Raw genomic sequence first — 21,729 nt, forward strand, 5'->3', positions numbered from 1 at the left:
AGTTAGAGTCACATGCTTGGATTAAACTTTCATACAGCAGGTCCCCAAACACAAAAAGAACGAAGTGTTCTGTATGCCCTAGGAGGGCGTAACATCTTGACATTCATACACCAGCTCGGCCTCAACAGCAGTAAGCAGAGTTCTGTGGGGGCAGAGGATAATTCAGAGGCAGGAGAAGGGGCAAGAAAGGCCTGGGGCACAGGAGACAACTCCTGGCAAGGTGCTGCTGGTGGTGGAAGGGGCTCAGAGGTATCAGGGCGCTGGGCACCTGAGGCTGAGACGGTCAATTTGTCAAAACTCCAATGTTTCTATTGAAAACTCTGCCCTGAGTTGGTCCTTTCCATAAGATGAAGACAGAGTCAGCCACAGGGCAAGGTACACTGCTCCTAGGATGACCTGTTGGTGTGTTGACCCCCTGGCCTCCTCCAAAGGACTGAGAGCGCCTGAGGCCAGGGCCTTGTCTGACTCACCCTTGTGTGCCTAGCATGCGGCCTGACACAGGCTGAAATGAGTCAATGAATGAGATTCCCCAATATTTAAATATTTTAGGGCAGAACAAAGAGAGGGGCGAAACAGAAAGCCTGGCTCACAGTGCCTGCGAATTAACTAGTCAGGAGCAAAGGAGACCGTGGAAAACAGAGATTATCTCAATGAAAGGGGAAGTGAAGGGAATGTAAACACAAAGATGAAATGCTCTATTCTGTTCTGGAAGAACGAGAGCACAAAAAACAAAGAGGGTAAGGTTCTTTTTTTTTTTTTTTAACTCTTTTTTTTTTAAAGATTTTATTTATTTATTTGACAGAGAGAGACACAGCAAGAGAGGGAACACAAGCAGGGGGAGTGGGAGAGGGAGAAGCAGGCTTCCCACCGAGCAGGGAGCCTGATGTGGGGCTCGATCCCAGGACCCTGGAATCATGACCTGAGCCGAAGGCAGACGCTTAACGACTGAGCCACCCAGGCACCCCAAAGAGGGTAAGGTTCTGATAGTAAAAGGAATGTCCTACCTGGAGTGTCCATGATATTGAAGAGGTAAGATTTTCCTTTGGTATCTGGCAAGACCACCGTCACAGGAGTGCTTTTGATGCCAACACCTCTCTGAAAGTCACAAAGACAGAGAGAGCAGTCAAGACTTCTTCCTATGCAAGAGGGCTTCCTTCTGTTCTTGGGGCTTGCCGGCTGCTAGTAACTTACACTGATGTCTCTCCTTGACTGTGATTTTTATCTAGGCCTCTAACCAGAATGACCCTTGAAGATGAAATATCTCGGTGTTAAACATCATTTTTGCGGGGGTTTGGTTCAAATACAAAAAAAAAAGTAAAAATAAATCTGAACAAGCAAGTAAAGCAGGATTAAACCTTACAGAGAATCCAGCATCCTACAATCTTACCTTCATACACTGCTAACAAAAACAATAACTGAAGCATCATGTAAGTAAAAAGAAACACCCTGGGGCATTTTAGGGTTTAAAAAACCATGATGCCCTTTCTGCCCCTGCTGCCCCGTGGTGCGCATGAAAAAGCTTGTGGCAAAGAGGGGACCAAAAAAAAAAAAAGCAAGTTCTGGAGTTTACCTTGACTGCCCCCACTCAGTGGAAGATGGGATCATGGATGCCACCATTTTTGAACAGTTCAAAGTTGGGAATCTTGGTGGAGGGGTTGTAACCATTGAAAGGTGCAAGAGCAAGATTACTGTAACTTCCGAAGTGCCTTTTTCCAAAAGGTATTTAAAATATCTCCCCAAAAAATATGTGAAGAAGAATAATCTATGTGACTGTGAGCAGTTGCCAACTGCAAAGACAGTTGTGAATTGTGTTGTTTCCAGATTAACCAGGATGAAGAGGAAGATTAAAATGCATTTATCTGAAATATTTTATATGAGTTCTTGATTAAACCTTGGGAACCAAAAAAAAAAAAAAAATTACACACACACATATAAAAGCTATAACAAGAGGGGCTCCTGGCTGGCTCAGTCAGTAGAGCATGCGACTCTTTACCTTGGGGATCTGAGTACGAGTCCCACATTGGTTGTGGAGATTACTTTAAAAAGAAAAAAAAAAATCTATGTTAAAAAAAAAAGCTAGGGGCGCCTGGGTGGCTCAGTTGGTTAAGTATCCAACTTTTTTTTTTAATGGATTTTTTTTTTTTTAAGATTTTATTTATTTATTTGACAGAGAGAGCACAAGTAGGGGGAGTGGCAGGCAGAGGGAGAAGCAGGCTCCCCGCAGAGCAGGGGCAGCCTGACGTGGGACTTGATCCCAGGACTCCGGGACCATGACCTGAGCCAAAGGCAGTTGCTCAGCCAAATGAGCCACCCAGGCGCCCTCAGTATCCAACTCTTGACTCAGGGTTGAGAGTTCAAGCGCAGGGTTGGGCTCCATGCTGGGGGTGGAGCCTACTTTAAAAAAAAAAGTTATAACAAGAAGTAAGTATAAAAAAAATCTAGCCAAACGTATTAAAAAACAATAATAGCTAACATATGTTGATTGCTTATCATAAGCCTGCACTGTTCAAAGTTCCTTTAGTAAATCACACTTATGAACTTGAGCTCTCCATATGGTTAAGAAAAAGAGACAGAAATAAAGGAGAGAGAAAAGAGAGGGGTCAGAGAGTAGGGGAAAGATCCAGGGAAGAAACACCCACCAGCTGGAATGGGAAAGACAACGATGTATGTTCACTGCTTTACAGAGAAGAGAAGCACAAAGACAGAGGAACCCACTCTCAAAGAGAAGCTACTCCTAGAAAGAGATCATCACGTGGATGGAATCATCGTACAGATTTAAGGATGATGTCATTTAAAAAATTCTGTTGTTTCTATATAACTGAGAGCATTAACGTAGACATCACCTCTTAGCATTTGCCCTCCTAGGCCAAATTAAATCCAGTCAAGGGTAGGAAGGTCCCTCCACCTACCCTACCGCTTGCCTGCCCCACTCTCTTTCAAGTACTAGATCAGGGGATGACCGGCAGAAGCTACGAGATAAAGAGGTGTGAGATGGGAAAGAGAGAGGGGGTGCAGTACAGAGCAAAGTGTTAACATAAAGGCTCCCCCACATTCCCTGCAGAACTGGACCCGCTGGGTCCAGTGTGGGCAACAGTCAGATTTCCCCAGGCACACTTACCTCTTGCTCTGTGAAGAGGATGTCAGTATAGCACAGCTTTAAAAAAAAAAAAAAAAAAGAAGCGCTGTTACCACCTGACTCCAGACTCCTCTCCCACACAAACCATTAATCGCCTTCCTCCACCAGCTCCCCTTTCTGCCTCAGGAGGATACAGGGAAGACAGAAGGGTATCCTACAGAAATTCCAGACAATAAAACCAGTGCCCTCTCAGATGGAAAATGTTCCTGGATGGGTGTTTTGGGGGGGGTTAGGGTGATCAATGAGGACCAGGTATGGCTGGAGAGCTAAATTTTATCAAATGCACTGAATTCTGAAGTGGTAAAGGGAGACACATCCAGCCTTTATGGAACCCCCCGCATGTCAAAACACTCAATCTAGCAGACATGGAGCATTTATTGCACTGAGACTTGCGGCCACATTTGGCCTCATTCACTGGCATTTAAATTTATCATGGAAACAACAAGGTCCAATTGTATTATATTTATAGAGTAGGCTATAAATACCATGACAGGAAAGAATAGGCTATAAAAGTCAGGATATATCAGAACAGAGGAAAGATCCCAAGTGCAGAAGAGATCATCCAAAAATACTGCAGGTTAATATTCTCTATGCTCCTAAGAAAGTTAAAATTACTTTCTTTAAAGCTATGAATAGAGATTACAATTATAAAGCAGCACTTTGTAGGCGTCATTATTTATGAGAGTGGGAAGGTGGAAGGAAGGGGAAGGAGAGAGACACCCCTGTACATTATGAATGGTTCATCCTAAACCTTCTACAGATTTTCTTTTTTTTTTTTTCGTTCCTTCCACAGATTTTCTACTTACATCTTGGTCATAGCGCTTCCTGATTTCCGGGTGAGTCTGCTCTATTAAACAATCTACAAAACACGTCTGAAAGGGAAGAGAAGGTTAAGATCTGCTAAGCACAAAGGAAAATCCACTCTACCCTTCTCTCAGTGCCCAATATACCACATAATTTAGGGATAAGGAGAGGAAGAGGAGAGCAAGGAGGATTATGGGGCAGCAAGGGATTAACACTGAAGCCATAGGATTATTTTCAAATGAAAGATGAAATCTTTCTTGGACAAGCATTCCCCCAGGAAATGAAAACTTATAAAATCAGAGTAAGGCTCAATTTCCCCTCTTCTGTCCAGATGTAGACACAAGGCTGCAAGTGGCTTAGAAATAGGCTCCATCTGCTGCTCAGGAAAAGCTAGAATTTCACAGCAGGTTTCCCACTAGGCACGGAGGCCCCCCAGAGTCAGGAGATCCAGCATTATGCCCTCAAACCCCAACCTGTGACTCTGAGGGCTGAAAAAATGAGCAGGAACGAAGAGAAATCCTGTTCCCAGTAGCTGAAAATTCTCTCACCTTGCCATGGTGGAGATGGCCACAGAGGGTCACATTTCTGATGAGTTCCGAGTTATCCATCAGATCTGCCAAGAAACTGAAAGGAGAAAGGAAAAGAGAAAAGGGACTTTGGCAAAAGCTTCCAAATGGGAAGTGGTGCAAAGGTGTTTCACGTATTTTGTCAGGAACAACTTTCAGACCAACTGGAGAATGCTCAGAGGCAGACATGAATTTCTGTATCTACACTGGTCTGGCTCTGGAAATGGAAGACACTTTTCCATGAAGTAACACAACCCACGAAATGAGATTTCAAAAGCAAACAAGAAAAGCAAAACCAAATACCAGCATGCACGCACACACATACACAAGCACTGTTCCTTTCAAAATCCTCAGGTTACATTTATTCCATTTATGCATTTATTTTATTAATGCAAAGGGGACTTAAAATTACTTTGAGAGCTTCTCTTTTTAAGATTTAAAAAATTTTAGAGATAGAGAGAAGGGGGGGTGAGGGAGGGAGGAGCAGAGAGAGAGAGGGATAAGCAGACTCCGTGCTGAGCGCAGAGTCTGACGTAGGGCTCAATCCCGCAACTCTGACATCACGACCTGAGCCAAAATCAAGAGTGGAACGCTTAACCAACGGAGCCACCCAGGCACCCCAGCTTCTCTTTTGAAATTGCCCTCAGAGCTAGTTAACAAAACTTTTCAGAAAACTCCATCTCATTAATGATGCTGAGGAGTTCCAACTTGATCAAAACCAGCACTGTCTTTCTTGCTTATCACCCACATTAACTCATGGCAAGTAGCCTTCAGAGGACTTTGGCTCTTTGAAACATCTAGGACACTTTCAAAGATTTGAGATTTTAAAAAAAATCACCATTGAGAACACAAGGGAAGCTGAAGAAAGTTCTAAAGACAACTGAAAAGTTGTTTAAAAAATGGCTGAATGTTGGCAGGTAAGCTGACCATTCAGAAGAGATCCCACTCTTTCGGACATACTAAATGTCAATATGTTTAAAAAAAAAAAAAAAGGAGTTTCATTATCTAATAAGTCCCAAGCACTTCAATATAGGAGGACCTTACCAGTGCATTTCATCAATGAAAGTATTTTCAGAAAGCCTGCAGTATGAAGAGTCTAAACTACTCTACACATGTATCCACCTACTTGTACCCTCCTCTCCAAAATAAAGAGTTGTTATACTCCCCAAACACTAAGCAATCTTACCAAGTCAAAATAGGCTCTGGTGGCCCCAACACTGATGATTACAATACCCAGTTCTGCCTCAAAGGCCGGCTTCTAATACCCACTAAAGGGTTGGAAGAGAAAAGGCCGAGATCTGAATGAGATCCAAAAGAAAATTTAAGATTGGCTTAACTTTTCCAGCAACCGTATGCTCAAGGAAAATTCTGACAAATTGTAGGAGAGGATTTTTGCTTTTTCAATTCACTAGCTACTTCAACCACAAACCACATCCTACCTCCACAGAAAAATGAACCCACACTATTTGTGCAGAGAGGCAGAGAGACCTTATAACTTACTCCATTTCATACACCGTGACAGGTAATGTCTGCTCCATCAGAGTGAATTTCTTGGTTTTCACTGGCTTAATAATAGGTTCTAGCGGGGGGGAAAAAAAGTAGTGATGTGCAGGTTGGCATAAAACATAAAAATACAGAGCCCCATTCCATTAGACTGAACTTTCATTTTATTTTTTTTTAATATTTATTTATTTATTTGAGAGGGAGAGAGAGCGTGCAGGGGGAAGGGCTGAGGAAGGAGAAAGAGACTCTCAAGCAGACTCCCCGCTGAGTATGGAGCCTGATGCAGGGCTTGATCTCACGACCCTGAGGCCATGACCTGAGCCAAAACCAAAAGTCGGATGCTCAACCGACTAAGCCATGCAGGCGCCCCTAGACTGAGTTTTCATAATGTATATGTGACATCAATTTATGTTATTCTCAAGGACTACTCATATGTTGAAACAAGTTCTGGAAATGCTGTTTGGCACTAGACAGTGAAGGATCTGGAACTGTGGACTGAGAAGTTTGGACTTCATTTTGTGGGAGGAAGGGAGAGGGACTGGATATAGGCTGAGGTCAATGTCAGTTCAAAACCTCTCCTTGCATTTATAAAATCTAACCACTTCTCAGAAGATCAATGAAAAGGCTATAAGAAGTAGAAAACTGGCACTGTGAGGACTGGTTAAAGGAGTTAGGATGATTTCTTTTCTTTTCTTTTTTTTAAATATTTTATTTTATTTTATTTCAGAGAGAGAGAGCACAAGAGGGGGGGAGTGGGAGAGGGAGAAGCAGACTCCCTGCTGAGCAAGGAGCCCGATGTGGGGCTCGATCCCAGGACCCTGGGATCATGACCTGAGCCGAAGGCAGATGCTTAACGACTGAGCCACCCAGGCGTCCCTAGGAGTTAGGATGATTTCGATGGAAAAACAGATCACACCAGAGGGAGAACTTAAAAATAGTCTTTAAGTTGGGGCACCTGGGTGGCTCAGTCGGTTAAGTGTCCAACTCTTGATCTCAGCTCAGGTCTTAATCTCGGGGTCGTAAGCTCAAGCCCATTGTTGGGTTCCATGCCGGGCATGGAGCCTACATAAAAAACAAAACAGGGGCGCCTGGGTGGCTCAGTTAATTAAGTGTCTGTCTTCGGCTCAGGTCATGATCCCAGGGTCCAGGGATCAAGTCCCACATCAGGCTCCCTGCTCAGCGGGGAGCCTGCTTCTCCCTCTGCTTGCCATTCCCCCTGCTTGTGCTCTCTGACAAAGAAATAAATAAAATCTTTAAAAATAAATAATAAACAAAACAAAAACCCAAAACCCCAAAACAAAACAAACAAAAATAGTCTTTAAGCACCTAAACAGATATTCAGTAAATAAAGAAATAACTCCCATTTGCTTTGTAACAAGCTACGAGTTGTACTGAATATTAAAACAGGGTGAAAGGAATCTCAATCCAGAAGCAGTACCTGAAAGTAGTAGAGAGAAGCGAATCATTCACTGAACTTTCAACACTGCTGACAGCTATGACCTGAAGTTTTCCAGACTCCATCTCACCTCTCCCAACCCGGTGCCTCCGGACTTACCGGTGAGAGGCTGGGTGTCTTCTTCCTGAACGATGGTCTCCACCTCAGGGCCGTACACCTCCTCAGCTGTGGGGTAGTACTTCTTGTCCTCGTGCAGCACGACCTCCATCCCAGGGTGGTCCTCATCATGGTCTCCTACATCATCGTCGTCATCGTCATCGTCCATCTAAGAGCAAGAGAGGGGAGGAGGGCAGGAGAGGTGTGCACCTTCCTTCTCAGTGACTGTCTACGTTATACGAGTTAAGAGCAATGACTCCTCAGGCTTGGCAGCTTCTTATTTTGAGTTCTGTGCCAAAGAGTCAGCAGGGCAGGTCCTGCTCTTATGTGATCCTTCACAGTAAGCCATGGCTACTGACGGCTCTCCGCCTTCAAGCTAGCCCCTTCTTAAATGTGGGCCACCGGTCACAAGTGGATCGAGACTGGAGAAAACAAATGGCTTATCATAGCATATCCTTTTTTTTAAAGATTTTATTTATTCATTTGACACATAGAGAAAGAGAGAGCACAAGCAAGGGGAGCTGCAGGCAGAGGGAGAGGCAGATCCCCCGCTGAGCAAGCAGCCCGACGTGGGACTCGATCCCAAGCCCTGAGATCATGATCCAAGCCAAAGGCAGACGCTCAACCGACTGAGCCACCCAGGCGCGCATAATGAACCACTTTTTGCACGCCTGTATTGAAACATTACTCCTTGTTTCTTTAGGATAATTTCTATTAGCAAAACTGCTGGGCCAAAGGGTCTGAATACTTCAAGGTTCTGCTACATGTCTGCTCTGCGGCGATGTCTCCTCAGTGCTCACGTGGGCAGCGCACGAGAGCACAACACAGTTTGGAATTACATGAGAGGAAACGTAGCCTGATTGTCCAATCATTCACTCAGTAAATAGTTAACAGCCATCGACCACATGCAGGCATTTTTTTTCTTTCTTTCTTTCTTTCTTTTTTTAAGATTTTATTTATTTATTTGACAGACACACAGCAAGAGAGGGAACACAAGCAGGGGGAGTGGGAGAGGGAGAAGCAGGCTTTCCGCGGAGCAGGGAGCCCGACGCGGGGCTCGATCCCAGGACCCTGGGATCATGACCTGAGCCGAAGGCAGATGCCCAATGACTGAGCCACCCAGGCGCTCCAAATACCTTTTTTTAAAAAAAGATTTATTTATTTGAGAGAGAGTGAGCGAGGGTAAGCGAGCAGGTGGAGGGGCAAAGGGAGGAGGAGAGAGAGTCTGAAGCAGACTCCGTGTGAAGCCTGACAAGGGGCTCAATCTCACAACACTGAGATCACTTGTGAGATCATGACCTGAGCCAAAACCAAGAGTCAGAGCTTAACCGACTGCGACACCCCGGTGCCCCTCAACAAATACCTCCTGGGCACTTACTATGTACCAGACGCTGCTCTAGTGTTGATAATATAGCAATGGAAAAAAAAGAGGTGATGACATTTGAGTAAAACTCTGAAGGAAGAGAGAAGCTCTACAAATGGCTGAGGAAGAGCATTCTAGTTGACTGGAACAACAAATGCGAAGGACCTGGGCCAAGAGGATTAGCAAGGAAGAGGAGAACAGCATAGAAGTTTGAGAGTCCTTAGTGAACAGAATGCATCTGATAGAGTGGAAGAGATCACCAGGGAGTAAGCGTACTAAGAGAAGAGGTATGAGGAACGGAGCCTTGGGGTCTGTTGACATTTAGAGGTCAGGGAGATGAGGAGTCCCCAGCAGCAAAGATGGAGAAGGAACGGGCCAGTGAGGAGAAGGAAAACCAGGGGGTTCCATGGAAGCCAATGGAAGAGGAGATTTTAAGGAGGGAGTGATCAGCCAGGTCGGTCAAAGGCTGCAGACAGGTCAAGTAAGAGGAGGATGGGGCCTGGGGCCGAGGTCACTGGCGCTGAGGAACGGGAGAGGCAAAGGACAGAAATGGGTTTGAGAGGATGTGGAGACAGCAAGTATCAAAAACTGTTTTGAGGCATGCTGCAGTGGGAAGCAGGGTAATGGGATGAATTCAGAGAAATACCAGCATGTCTGTATGCTGACGGGGATGATCTAGCAGAGGGAAAACTGACACAGGAGCGGGGGGACGGGGGACGGGGGGGACGGACTGCTGGGGTGCTGGTCTCGTGCAGGTGAGAAGGGGTGGGACCTAGTTTCTAGTAGATAACAACACAAACAAACCATCCCTAAGAACAGGAGGGAAGGCATATGGCACAGATGCAGGGAGGCAGGTAGAGGTACTGGTGGGAGCCCGTTTTCCTTCACACAAATCCCGGCATGTCAAATGCTTTCTTAAAAAGAACAAAAAACTCTCCAGTGGTGTGCTGACTGGCTGCCTCCTACCATCCTTACGCTCTTCTTCAATTAATGCAGTCTGACATTACATTAGCTCTTTGGATAGCCGTACATATCCTACTCACGGGGGCCCCCAAACAGCTATCAAGCCAGTTTCCTCCTGCCCCATACTGCTGAATGCATTTTGCATCTAATTGTAGGATTTTATGTAATAATTTCCCACTACCTGTAATTATTTCTAGCTGGGTGTCCTGTTGGTAACTCAAACTTGACAAGTCTAAAATAAAACTATGCAAGTGTCTTTTTCTCATTTCTATTTGTCTGTTAATAACCAGTGTTCCGCTAATCATCCCACCCACCCCAATTTCTCCCCTCTAACTCCACACCTGTGCACCCTTCCACTCCTCCTGACTCTCCCTTCACTAAAGGAAGGGTCCCAGCATGTTGCTTTGATCATGTTACCCCTCCCTCCCCGTTCTCCACTCGAGGCCTTAGGGTCTGGTCCCTCCTCTGTGCTTCACTCCTACAGCCGTCCTCCAGGGACTGTGCTTTGGCAATTGGGAGGAGGAATCATTTCCTCTTAACGTGCTACCTCTGGGCCCCTGCTCACTGCACTCCTTTCAAGAATGTCCTTCTTTGGGGCACCTGGGTGGCTCAGTCGTTGGGCGTCTGCCTTCGGCTCAGGTCGTGATCCCAGGGTTCTGGGATCGAGCCCCACATCGGGCTCCCTGCTCCACGGGGAGGCCTGCTTCTCCCTCTCCTACTCCCCCTGCTTGTGTTTGCTCTCTCGCTCTGTCTCTCTCTGTCAAATAAATAAACAAAATCTTAAAAAAAAAAAAAAAAGAATGTCCTTCTTTCTCTCCTGTCTCCATTATCAAAATCCTACACATCTCTTTACTATTATATACTTCAATAAAAAATGTTTTTAGGGGCACCTGGGTGGCTCAGTTGGTTGGGCATCTGCCTTTGGCTCAGGTCATGATCTCAGGGCCCTGGGATCGGGCCCTGCATCAGGCTCTCTGCTTGGCGGTGAGTCTGCTTCTCCCTCTCCCTCTGTGATCTCTCTTGCTTTTGCTCTCTCTCAAATAAATAAAATCTTTAAAAACAATGTTTTTATAAAATCTTTAAAAAAAATAAAAACAATGTTTTTAAAAAAATCTGTGCTGGGCGCCTGGGTGGCTCAGTTGGTTAAGTGTCTGCCTTTGGCTCAGGTTGTGATCCCAGGGTCCTGGGATTGAGTCCCACATCAGGCTCCCTGCTTGGCAGGGAGCCTGCTTCTCCCTCTCCCCGCTGCTCATGCTCTATCTCTCACTACCTCTCTCTCTCAAATAAATAAAATCTTAAAAAAAGGTAAACATAAAAAAATAAAAAAATCTGTGCATGCAAATCTTCCATGTGGACTGGGAGGCCACGGGAACTCTCACTCTGCTGGGAGGAGTATGGACTAGTGCTGGTAAGTGGAGGAACAATCTGATTGCACTTAGTAAAAACCCCTTAACTAAGTATAAACACATTCAGTATGTACATGATCCTATGATCAGCAACTCTGCTTTTAGGAATGTAACTCAAAGACATTTTCACATGGTGTGGGAGGGACATATCTGCGAATATGCACTGCAGCGTTATTTGTATGAGGGGAGGCTGGTGGCAGGTCACCCTGGTGCCCATCGATAAGAAAGTAATGCACACCAGGGATTACTGAGCAGCAGTCAGAAGCCAGACCAGACAGACACACAGCACCAGAGATGGATCCTAAACCACAACACTTACCACAATGCTGGGTGGCAAAAGTGAGAAGCAGAAAGATGCAGACAAGCCACTACCACTTACGGTATTTACATTAATAATGCAAACATTCACATTTTGTAGCTCATACAAAAATTCACACGCACATGCTACAATTACTACAGTAATAGCATGAGAAAGAGACACAAAGGAATTAGTAAGTTAATGAAACAAGAGCAGAGCCCTGCACAAGCAACAATACCGAGGAGCATGAACCAGAGTGGGATGAACTCAACACTCGGTACTGAGGTGAAAATGTTCACACAGGGCCTAGGTGGCCCTTTTGCTTTAAAGGATTTCTAACAGCTTTAGTGAAACAGAATTCACACTTCACACAATTCACCCATTTTCAATGCACAATTCAGTGGTTTTTAGTATATTCAGAGCTGTGCAACCATCACCACAAACGATGTCAGATTGTCACCCCAAAAAGAAACCCTGTACCCTCTGGCCATCACTCCCCAATTCCATGCCCCAAAACGAAGGCAACCATTAATCACTCCACTTCCTATCCCTACAGATGCCTAGTCAGTCTTCGGCTCCACTATGAATGTCACTTCCTCAGATACCCTTCTCGGTCATCCCAGCCAGATATGATCCCCCCTTATTAACTATTACTGTATTACTAAGTTGAAATGATCTGAATGGGGCACCTGACTGGTTGGGTTGGTGGAGCACACAACTCTTGACTCCGGATTGTGAGTGTGAGTCCCACGTTGGGTGTGGAGATTACTTAAAAATAAAATCTTTAAAAAAAAACATAAAAATAAGATGATAAAATAATCTAAATGGTACTTGTCCTTCCCTGCTTCGTACTATAAATATTTTTTTGTACTTCATCTCCCCTGGTGAGCAGTAGGTTCCTGGAGGGCAGAGACAGTGCCTTGGCTCTCTCTGTATCATGATTCCTTGGAAATAGTAAGTGATTACAAATACAAGTGATTACAAATACTTAATGAATGAATGAATTTATTTACTTAGCCTGGAATTCAAGTATGTTGAGATCACTCTGAATTTAGAATCCCTTATCCAGTGTGTTAGCTTATGTCATGTGTGAATTTTATAAACTTCCCTTCTCTATCTTCACCTACACCATTGATAAAAAGGTTGAAAAGAGGGGCGCCTGGGTGGCTCAGTAGTCAAGCGTCTGCCTTCGGCTCAGGTCGTGATCCCAGGGTGCTGGGATCGAGCCCCGCATCGGGCTCCCTGCTCAGCAGGAAGCCTGCTTCTCCCTCTCCCACTCCCCCTGCTTGTGTTCCTTCTCTCACTTTGTCTCTATCAAATAAATAAACAAAATCTTAAAAAAAAATAAATAAATAAACAACAACAAAAAGGTTGAAAAGAATGGGACCAAGCATGGATGCCTGGGGCATGTCACCTCTGGTGGTGATCCATTAATCAACACTCTTTGGGTCTCACTGTTCTATCAGCTGTGACCTCTCCTAACTTTATTATGACCCAACCCCTATTCTTTCCACAGGGACATCATGAGTTATAATGATTACCTTACGAAAAGTGAAATGGAATAAGGACCAAGAAGACTTTCTATTTGATCTGCATGAGAATGTATTCACAAATTGCTTATAAAATGAAAACTACCTCTTTAAAATATTTTTAAAAAGAAAAACCTGGTTTATAAAAAAAATTAAAAACTTCAAATGCCTTATTCAAATCAAGATACATAATATCCACAGCATACCCAACCTATAACTCAATCTAGTAATCATATCGAGAAAATCATTTTTATAAAACTCACATGAGCTTCCTAAGAGTTTAACAATCATTTGTTTTAAAATTCCTTCCATCATTTTTACATCCACACATACTAGTCGGTAGTTTCTGAAATGTAGTGCCATTATCTTCATCTTTGAAAAGTAGAAAAGTTGCCTGATTCACTTGCTAGCACCACAGCCATTCCCCAGTTCATTAAAAATGGCCACAATGGCTCTCTCGGCTTCACTCTGCCAGGTCTCCCCCACCACACCGACCCAGGATATAATTCATCTGAACCCGAAGACTTGAACACACCTAAAACTGCAAGATGCTCTCTTTTCACCTCACCTAGAAGGCTTCAATTTTCTTCTTCCAGTGTTTATTCTATTTTTTCTAATTTGAAAGACATTTTCCCTAATGGAGCAGACGGACTGTTATTCTGCTTTCCCGCCATCCTGTTAATATCACACCTCCATTGATAAGCAGTGGGCCCATCTAACTCTTGTTCATCTTGTTCTGGACATTGCTAACACATGAAAGCCACCTTTGATGTCTTTTGCAAGCCTCAGACCACTCTGGACCATCCTCCATAGCTCTCCTGAAGGGAGTCATAAGAATCTGTACCCCCCCTTTTTTTTATGAGAGAGAGAGTGTGAGCATAAGTGGGGGGGGGCAGAGGGAGAAGCAGACTCCCCGCTGAGCAGGGAGCCCGACATGGGGCTCCATCCCAGGACCCTGGGATCGTGACCTGAGCCGAAGGTAAACGTTTAGGTGACTGAGCCACCCAGGCACCCCTGTATCTTCCCTTTCTATTGCTTTTATTCACCTTTCAAAACCCAAGCTTATGAGGAAGTTGCAGTGCAGCTGCACCTGGAAAAACTGACCACCTTTTCTAAGTTCCTATTACTCATAACTGTCAAAAAGAACTTCAGGTAAATGGAAGGAAAGCTACTACGAGATAAACCAGAGCTCGTATTATAAAACCACAACCACCCATGAAACTACCTTATATCCCCTTTTGGAACTTCAGTAGCTAAGCTTTCTTAAGGGCAGCATAAGACCCCAACAAGTCATATATTTAAAAGGTGCAATGTGAGAGATGTACACAGAATATTATGGGAGCACAGAGGATTCACTGCCCCCCCCCCCGCATTTTTTTTAAAGAGAGAGATGAAAACAGCAATATATTTGTTTTACCTCATCAAGATCTTTGGTCTCTCTGCCCAATTCATCATCATCTTCATCAGAATCAAGCTCTGGTCCAATATAATTCCCAAACTCATCATACAAGTCAGTATCCATGATGCTAAAATTCAAGGAAAAGAGGCGTTAGATTCTAGCGAGGTAACCAAGGCCTCCACAACACGGCCCCGCATTTCTAACCTTATGGTTGACCATATCCCTTCAACACATCTCCTCTCCAGTTAGACCAACCTACTGACTGCTCCTCCTCACTGTTTACATTCTCTTCTCCCACTCTTTATTATACTAAAAAAATTTTAACTTAAAATACCAGAAAGTTGCAAAATAGCACAAGTATTTTTCTTTTTCCTAAATTACTTGAGGATAAGTTGCTGACACAGTGCTTCATCACCTCCTAATACCTGAATGCAGGAGTTGGCAAACTATGGCCTGGGGCCAACCTGGCCTGCTGCCTGTTTTCACACAGCCCCCAAGCTAGAAATGTCTTTTACATTTTTAAATAGTTGAAAAATATCAAAAGAATATTTCATGGTATGTGCAAATTATATAAAATTCAAATTTCAGTGTCTATAAAAACAGCTTTATTGGAACACAGCCAGGCTCATACATTTATAATGTCTGTGGCTGCTTTCACACTGTAACAGCAAAGTTGAGTAGTTCTGAGGCCATATGGCCCACAAAGCCTAAAATATTTACTATTTGGCCCTTGATAGAAAGTTTGCCAACCCCTGCTTTAGTGTGTGTGATTCCTACAAACAAGGACGTTTTCCCACATAACCACAATATGACAGTCAAAATCAGAAAATTAATAGTGAGACATTACTACCACCTAATCCACAGACCTCCATTATTAGAACAAACTGTACTTTTTTTTTTTTTTTTAAGTAGGCTCTGCACGCCCAGCGTGGAGCTCAACGCCAGGCTTGAACTCATGACCCTGAGATCAAGACCTGAGCTGAGATCAAGAGTTGGACACTTAACCGACAGAGCCACCCAGGGGCCCCTAGAACAAACTGTTCTAATAATGTCCTGCACAGCAAAGGATTCAATCCAGGATCACATGTTTGCATTTAATGGTCATGTGTCTAGTCTCCTGCACTCAGGAACAGCTCCTCAGTCTCTCCTTGACTTTTACAACCTGGTGCTTTTGAAGATTACAGGCGACTGGTTTTTGTATAATGTCCCTTAATTTGGGTACATCTGATGTTTCCTCACGATTGGAGTCAGGTTTTGCATTTTTAGCAGGAATATCTCAGAAGCAATGTGGTGTTCTTTTCAGGTGGTACAAGATTTTAATCTGTCCCATTAGTTATGATGTTCATTTAATTACTTGATGATGGTGGTGTCTGCCAGGCTTTTCCAATGTAAAGTTCTTGTTTTCTCTTTGTAATTAATAAGTATTCCGTGGTTTTCTCCACTTCAATTACTGAAATTCCCTTCAAAGTAACAATTCAAATGCCACCTCCTTCAAGCTTTTCTAGATCCTCAATTTCTCACTCCCCTACACTGCTATAGCCTTTTGTACCTTAATCAGCATTTAACTCTGCCTTGAATGGCAGTTAACTACTAATTAACCTCCCCAACAACCCTACAGTTTATAAGTAATAACAAACCAGAGGTGGTGTAAGGGTTAGGGCGCTGGGGTTGAAAGGCCTACATTTGAATCCTAACTTTGTCACTAACTAACTAGGTACTTTCAGGTTAGTTACTTCACTTCTCCAAATCTATTTCCTCAACTGGAAAATGGAGTGAGTAATCCCCATTGCGTGAAGTTATGAGATTTAAACAAAATAGTCTGTGTAAACAATTTATCAAAGTCCCCGGCTCAATAAATGTCAGCAAGCATTATTTTTTGGCTCTTCTTGAATACAGGAACCCTGTGTTCCTTGTGCCTTCCTGCCAATGCCCAACATAGCACCTTGCATAAGCAGGAACGCGATGTTAACGGAATGGAATATTTTATTTTGAGATAGTGGTATTTATCTCAAGTAAAGGACTAGCTCCAGGGACTTGTAATTAAATGTAAATTACAATGGAAACTTTCATATGCATAGAGATTCTTTTTATTTCCCAAGAGCTATCACATCTGTGCTCATTTCATTCTCCCAAGATCCATGAAGTGCCTGCACACATTTTTATAAAAGGCTGCTCGTGGAACAAATCAAGCTCATTTCTGCTCCAGAGCCTTTACACTTGAAATTCTCTTCCGAAATGCTCTTCCCTTGGATATTTATACCTTGTTCCTTCATTTCACTCAGGTCCCTACTAAAATGTCACCTCTGAAAATGTCACTCTAAAACAGTCCTCCCTACACACACTCTCCAATCCCCACTTTCACTGTTTTATTATTATTTTATTGGTAGTAGTACTAGCCCCTAGCTCATATATATCTATTCACGTCACTTTCACTATCATCTCCCCACCTACAATTTAAGCAAATACTTTTTTTTTTCGCACTTAGAACTGTGCTGGCACAAAACAAGACCTCGATAAGTATTTGCTGAATGATGACAGAATAACTCCTACAAGGCACAGAGAAGGTAGAAGACTTGCCCATAGTTGCACAAAACTAGTGGCCAAACCTCATTGTAGCTTCCCGCTATAACGCAGGCTCCCAAACGAGTACAGAATAAGGACGGAGGGAGCTTGGTAGAGAAGGGATGAAGAAGGCACAGATGGAAGAGGGAGTAAGACAACGACCCTTGCCCGGGGAAGGGATTTTACGGATGCTCGACACTGAGGGAACCCCGGAATCGAGGTATGTGCTGTGTGGGGGGTGTCTTTCATTCCCTTTCCCGCTCCACGCTTCAGTTTACCCATCTGTAAAGTGAAAGGGGGCAGAAAACCTACAACGTCTCTTCCAGATCTGACATTATTTAATTTCCCATCCCAGCAACTTTCTCCTGCCGTTGACCCGCGCCAGCTCACCTGCCGCCCGCTTAGCCTGAAGCTCCAAGTCCGCCGCCCGAGACCGCGCTTCCGCCCCACGCCGCCGCTCCGCTGCGCCCGCCGTCCGGAAGGACCCCGCCAACGCCGCCGTCGCGTTTCTGCCCCGAGGACAGCCCTCTGCCTGAGGACCGGCTGGGAGGAATGCCGGCCGCGGACCCAGGAACCAGCGACGTGGAGTCGAGAGCCCCCAAACCAAGGCGTGGGCTGCTCCAAAGAGACTAAGGCCGGAGGAGGCATGAATCTGGTCAGGCGCCTCGGAGCCACCCTGAAAGGGGGCCTTCTGGACGATCACGTGGTCAGGCTGTTGGAGCAGTTGCTGAGCAACCACAGCTGCTCTACGCTGAGCTGTGCGGTTCCGGCATATCTGGGTATTCCCAAAGAAAGCAAGGAAACCTAGGCCTGAGGTCCTGGGGTGAAGGGCTGGGGAGCGGAAGGGTTAGTTGTTCTCTCTCTTCAATGACTGGGGAGGGCATAGAACTGGACAGGAGCCGGGACGCCTGAGTTCAGTTCCTGCCCTGCCCCGCCCCTTTCTCGGTGTTCGGTTTACCCACGCTGGGGTGGAGGGAAAGGGCTGTGGGGTTGGTCGCAGACCTCCTGCTTCCCTGCCCTAGGGCTGTTGATGATGACACCGCCACAGAATCTAGCTCAACGCACCACAAGTCTGAGGTTCAGAGAGGTCTCACAGCAAGTAAATGCCAGAGCCACTACTAGAACCCATATAGATGATTTCCCGGTAGAATGGATCAATCAGCCTCGCATACGCAGAGGCTGCAGAAGTAAGCGGCAGAGCTAAAGAGGTTGCTCAAGTACCTACAGACCTGTGCTCCAGCCCTGGTCTGGACGGAGGGATTTGGGAACAGAGATCCCTGAACCCCTTCCTCTGCCACTTCTGCTTGATTTCCTACTCAGTCATTGCATCTGGTTTGGGTGAAAAGTATCATTTCCCATTGAAAACACTGAATGATGGGTGAAATTTTATTCCTGGACTCAGGAGTATAGTTAACAACAGTTCTGCTTTTGTGGGAGGTCCTCTGTCACTTGCTATAGAGTGAACCCATATGAAAGAGTGAAGGGACTGAATTCTGAGATCCAAATGTCTCCTCAGCAGAAGCACCAGAATTAAAATACTTTTAGAGGTAGAGAACAAAATTAAGACAGGGCTCCATGGTGATGGGTATTAAAGAGGGCACATTTTGCATGGAGCACTGGGTGTTACACGCAAACAATGAATCATGGAACACTACATCAAAAACTAATGATATAATGTATCGTGATTAACATAACATAAAAAAAAAAAAAAAAGGGCTCCAAACTGAAAGTCAGACTCTGTGTTCTATCTTCAGTGACAAGTAAGCAAGTCCTCACTGTGCAACTCAGCTCCCCTCTATAGAGAACTAGACTGTTGTAACACCCTCCAAGATAAGTAGAAAGATATCCAGAGCGCTTTGGGGTCGTTTTGTAGGCTGGCAAAGAAGGCAGACACATCCTCCTCCCTGATATTGATCCTCCACCGACGTCCATTCCCTTTGCCTTCCTAGAAACAGACCATGGAAAGGAATGACATCATTGACTTCAAGGCTTTGGAGAAAGAGCTGCAGGCTGCACTCAGTGCTGATGAGAAATACAAACGGGAGAATGCTGCCAAGTTACGGGCTGTGGAGCAGAGGGTGGCTTCCTACGAGGAGTTCAGGTTGGCTTAATGCAATTTCTTTCTTTTTTTCAGCTTAATGCAATTTTTCTCAGACCCTCCTGTTATGGTGGACTATAGTAGATAAGAGCATGTGCTTTGAAGTCAGACAATTCTGGGCTCAGTCCTGGCCCTACCTTCTGCTACCTGTGTGATCTTATGCAAGTTATTTAACCTCTCTGAACCTCTATTTCTCATCTGTAAAAGAGAGTGACTATTGTTACGATTAAAGAAATTGTTACATGTAAGATTTTGAGCACAGTGTCTGGCACATGGGAAGTGCTCAAAAGCTGTCAGCCATTGTTGCTGTTATTATTATTGTCATATTGGCTTGCTGGTAGGTTTCGCCTCTATCATGCAAAGTACAGCCACCTCACATCCACAGATAGCATGAAGTCTATCCTCCGATCTCTGTCCTTTGCCCACAGGGGTATTGTCCTTGCATCACATCTGAAGCCACTGGAGCGGAAGGACAAGATGGGAGGGAAGAGGACTGTGGCCTGGAACTGTCACACTACTCAGAGAGGGACCTCTCAGGACGAGACCACTGAAATCTCCCAGGTAGGTGAGGCCCAGCCTCTTCAGCCCAGTAGGATTCTCTGCCCTAAACCTCCAATCCTGTCTTCTTTTTTTTTTTTTTTTTTTAAGATTTTATTTATTTATTTGACAGAGACACAGGGAGAGAGGGAACACAAGCAGGGAGAGTGGGAGAGGGAGAAGCAGGCTTCCCACTGAGCAGGGAGCCCGATGCGGGGCTCAATCCCAGGACCCTGGGATCATGACCTGAGCCGAAGGCAGCCGCTTAACCGACTGAGCCACCCAGGCGCCCCTCCAATCCTGTCTTCTTACGACACGTACTTCTTCCTTCTTTCTCGCGTTAAACTGACAGAGGCAGGTTTCTGCCACCAATCCCAGAGAGAAAAGCAACCAGCAGACGGTGAGGGCGAGTTAAGCTGGGCAGAAGCAGTCAGAAAGGTGGGCTAGGCAGGTCTTCTTCACTCAGTCCGTTGGCTTGCACTCCCAGATCGGATTTGAGTTGCTCTGCCCCCAGGTTATATGGTATATAGTGTAATGATACTGTGGCAGCGTTGGGAGAGAGACCCAGCCTGTCAGATTTCTAACACTCACCTTGAATTCCTTTCTCTCTTTCTGAGGTTTCCAGTCATCCCCTGACTTAGTCTCATAGAGCAGTGCACATATGTGCACATTCATCAGTGGGAAAATCCTAGTGCAACTGAGATTCTCAAATCATGGCCTGGGTTCCTTGGGGCCCTCCCTCCCTGTCCCATTCCAGTTCCCTGATCTGAAAACCAGGCCCACAGGGACCACAGCCTACCTAGTGCTCCGAGAGCAACACTAGAGCTAAGATGAAAACCCACAGGCTCCCCTCACTGTCACTCTCTTCCTGCCGCAGAGCAGCTGGAAGAGCTCAGGACTTTCTTCCCTTCCTTGTGATGCAGGAGCAAACACTTTTCCAGCCTGAGACCTCTGCAGAGTTCTACCGTGATTGGCGGCGGTACTTGCGGAGCGGGCCAGAGCGCTACCAGGCCCTGCTGCAGCTCGGAGGTCCAAAGCTGGGTCACCTCTTCCAGGCGGACGTGGGGTTTGGACTTCTAGGGGAGCTGCTGGTGGCCCTGGCGGATCATGTGAGGCCAGCCGACCGGTTGGTGGTGCTAGGGATCCTGCACAGCTTGGCCAGCACTGGGCGCTTCACCCTGAACCTGAGCCTGCTGAGCCATGCGGAGAGAGAGAGCTGCAGAGGCCTGTTTCAGAAGCTGCAGGCCACGGGTGCTCCCAGACCCACAAAGGAGGGGCTCAGCCAGAAGGAGCGGGGTCTGGAGGAGCAGCCTGGTGGGCTCCAGGAGGAGGAGAGGCTCCTGCAAGAGCTGCTAGGGCTGTACCAGGTGGATTGACAGGACCATTTACCTGCAGAGGCCCCCAGTGGCCACTGGAGGCGTTTTTTGCTTGTTGTCCTGGGGGCTCTGCAGGACTGTAATGAGAAGGCCACACCTAATTCCCTTCTCAACTTGGAATTGGCAGAACATATGCAGGAATCGAATCTTCCCCACTTCTCCAGCCACCTTGGTTGCTCAGTATTCTGAACTGTGTAGATCAACAGGATGGTCAAGGGCCCAAGAACTTGAGTTTTGCTTCCCACCCTTACAGTCTGCCAAGCCTCTAGCCCGTGGCCCTGAGAGATGAGTGTGTACCCAACCAAATGCTGGCTATTACCAGTTAAAGCCTCTACTCATAAATAAATAAATAAATAAATAAATAAATAAATAAATAAATAAAAAATAAAATAGAAAAGAAAAATCATCAGTCTTCCATGATAAACAAATACTGATCTCCATAGCTCTTAACAAGAATACCCCAAATCAATGAATGCATATTTAATTGACAAATAATCAAATGCTACCTCATTGAGGTGTAGTATTTTCCTCAGGGTCTGAATTCCTGGGCAGGTTGTGTCTGGGAAAGCCCCAAGCCATCAGCTTAGGTCTGGCCAGCCTCCCAGGCTTCAGACGGCCAGATGTGCAGGCAGGTGGG

The 21,729-nt window shown here is 45.3% G+C and overlaps 2 protein-coding genes across 3 annotated transcripts in view; one reads left to right on the forward strand and one right to left on the reverse strand.

Moving 5' to 3' along the window:
• The window catches only part of EFTUD2 (elongation factor Tu GTP binding domain containing 2), a 40,395-nt gene extending 22,831 nt beyond the window's left edge, over window positions 1-17,564 (reverse strand). The window contains exons 1-8 of the mRNA XM_032396414.1: window positions 17,472-17,564; window positions 14,538-14,646; window positions 7,565-7,730; window positions 6,007-6,085; window positions 4,489-4,564; window positions 3,943-4,008; window positions 3,119-3,154; window positions 1,005-1,095 (exon numbers count right to left, since the gene is read on the reverse strand). Of these exons, the coding sequence (XP_032252305.1) occupies window positions 1,005-1,095; window positions 3,119-3,154; window positions 3,943-4,008; window positions 4,489-4,564; window positions 6,007-6,085; window positions 7,565-7,730; window positions 14,538-14,642 (619 nt within the window). The 5' untranslated portion in view covers window positions 14,643-14,646; window positions 17,472-17,564. The remainder of the gene's footprint in view (window positions 1-1,004; window positions 1,096-3,118; window positions 3,155-3,942; window positions 4,009-4,488; window positions 4,565-6,006; window positions 6,086-7,564; window positions 7,731-14,537; window positions 14,647-17,471) is intronic.
• A 282-nt stretch (window positions 17,565-17,846) lies between these two features.
• Window positions 17,847-21,105, forward strand: CCDC103 (coiled-coil domain containing 103). Of its 2 annotated transcripts, none has more exons than XM_032396420.1 (4): window positions 17,847-17,927; window positions 19,031-19,182; window positions 19,608-19,740; window positions 20,640-21,105. In XM_032396420.1, exons 2-4 carry the CDS (start codon window positions 19,040-19,042, stop codon window positions 21,090-21,092), a joined length of 729 nt encoding a protein of 242 aa, XP_032252311.1. In that variant the 5' UTR covers window positions 17,847-17,927; window positions 19,031-19,039; the 3' UTR covers window positions 21,093-21,105. The 2 variants fall into 2 exon arrangements, with proteins under 2 accessions (XP_032252311.1, XP_032252310.1); XM_032396419.1 differs by lacking the exon at window positions 17,847-17,927 and adding an exon at window positions 17,938-18,180.
• Window positions 21,106-21,729: the final 624 nt, after the last annotated feature.

This window comes from Phoca vitulina, unplaced genomic scaffold (genome assembly GCF_004348235.1).
Source record: "Phoca vitulina isolate PV1807 unplaced genomic scaffold, GSC_HSeal_1.0 scaffold92, whole genome shotgun sequence".
Classification (NCBI taxonomy): Eukaryota; Metazoa; Chordata; class Mammalia; order Carnivora; family Phocidae; genus Phoca; species Phoca vitulina.

Excerpts from the sequence above, each read along its gene's own strand:
- CCDC103 (XM_032396419.1), top strand. The coding sequence starts at position 18,112 with ATGATGACACCGCCACAGAATCTAGCTCAACGCACCACAAGTCTGAGG. Across the intron at positions 18,181-19,030 it reads TCAGAGAGGTCTCACAGCAA|AAACAGACCATGGAAAGGAA; the intron begins GTAAATGCCAGA and ends TTGCCTTCCTAG. Across the intron at positions 19,741-20,639 it reads AGACCACTGAAATCTCCCAG|GAGCAAACACTTTTCCAGCC; the intron begins GTAGGTGAGGCC and ends CTTGTGATGCAG.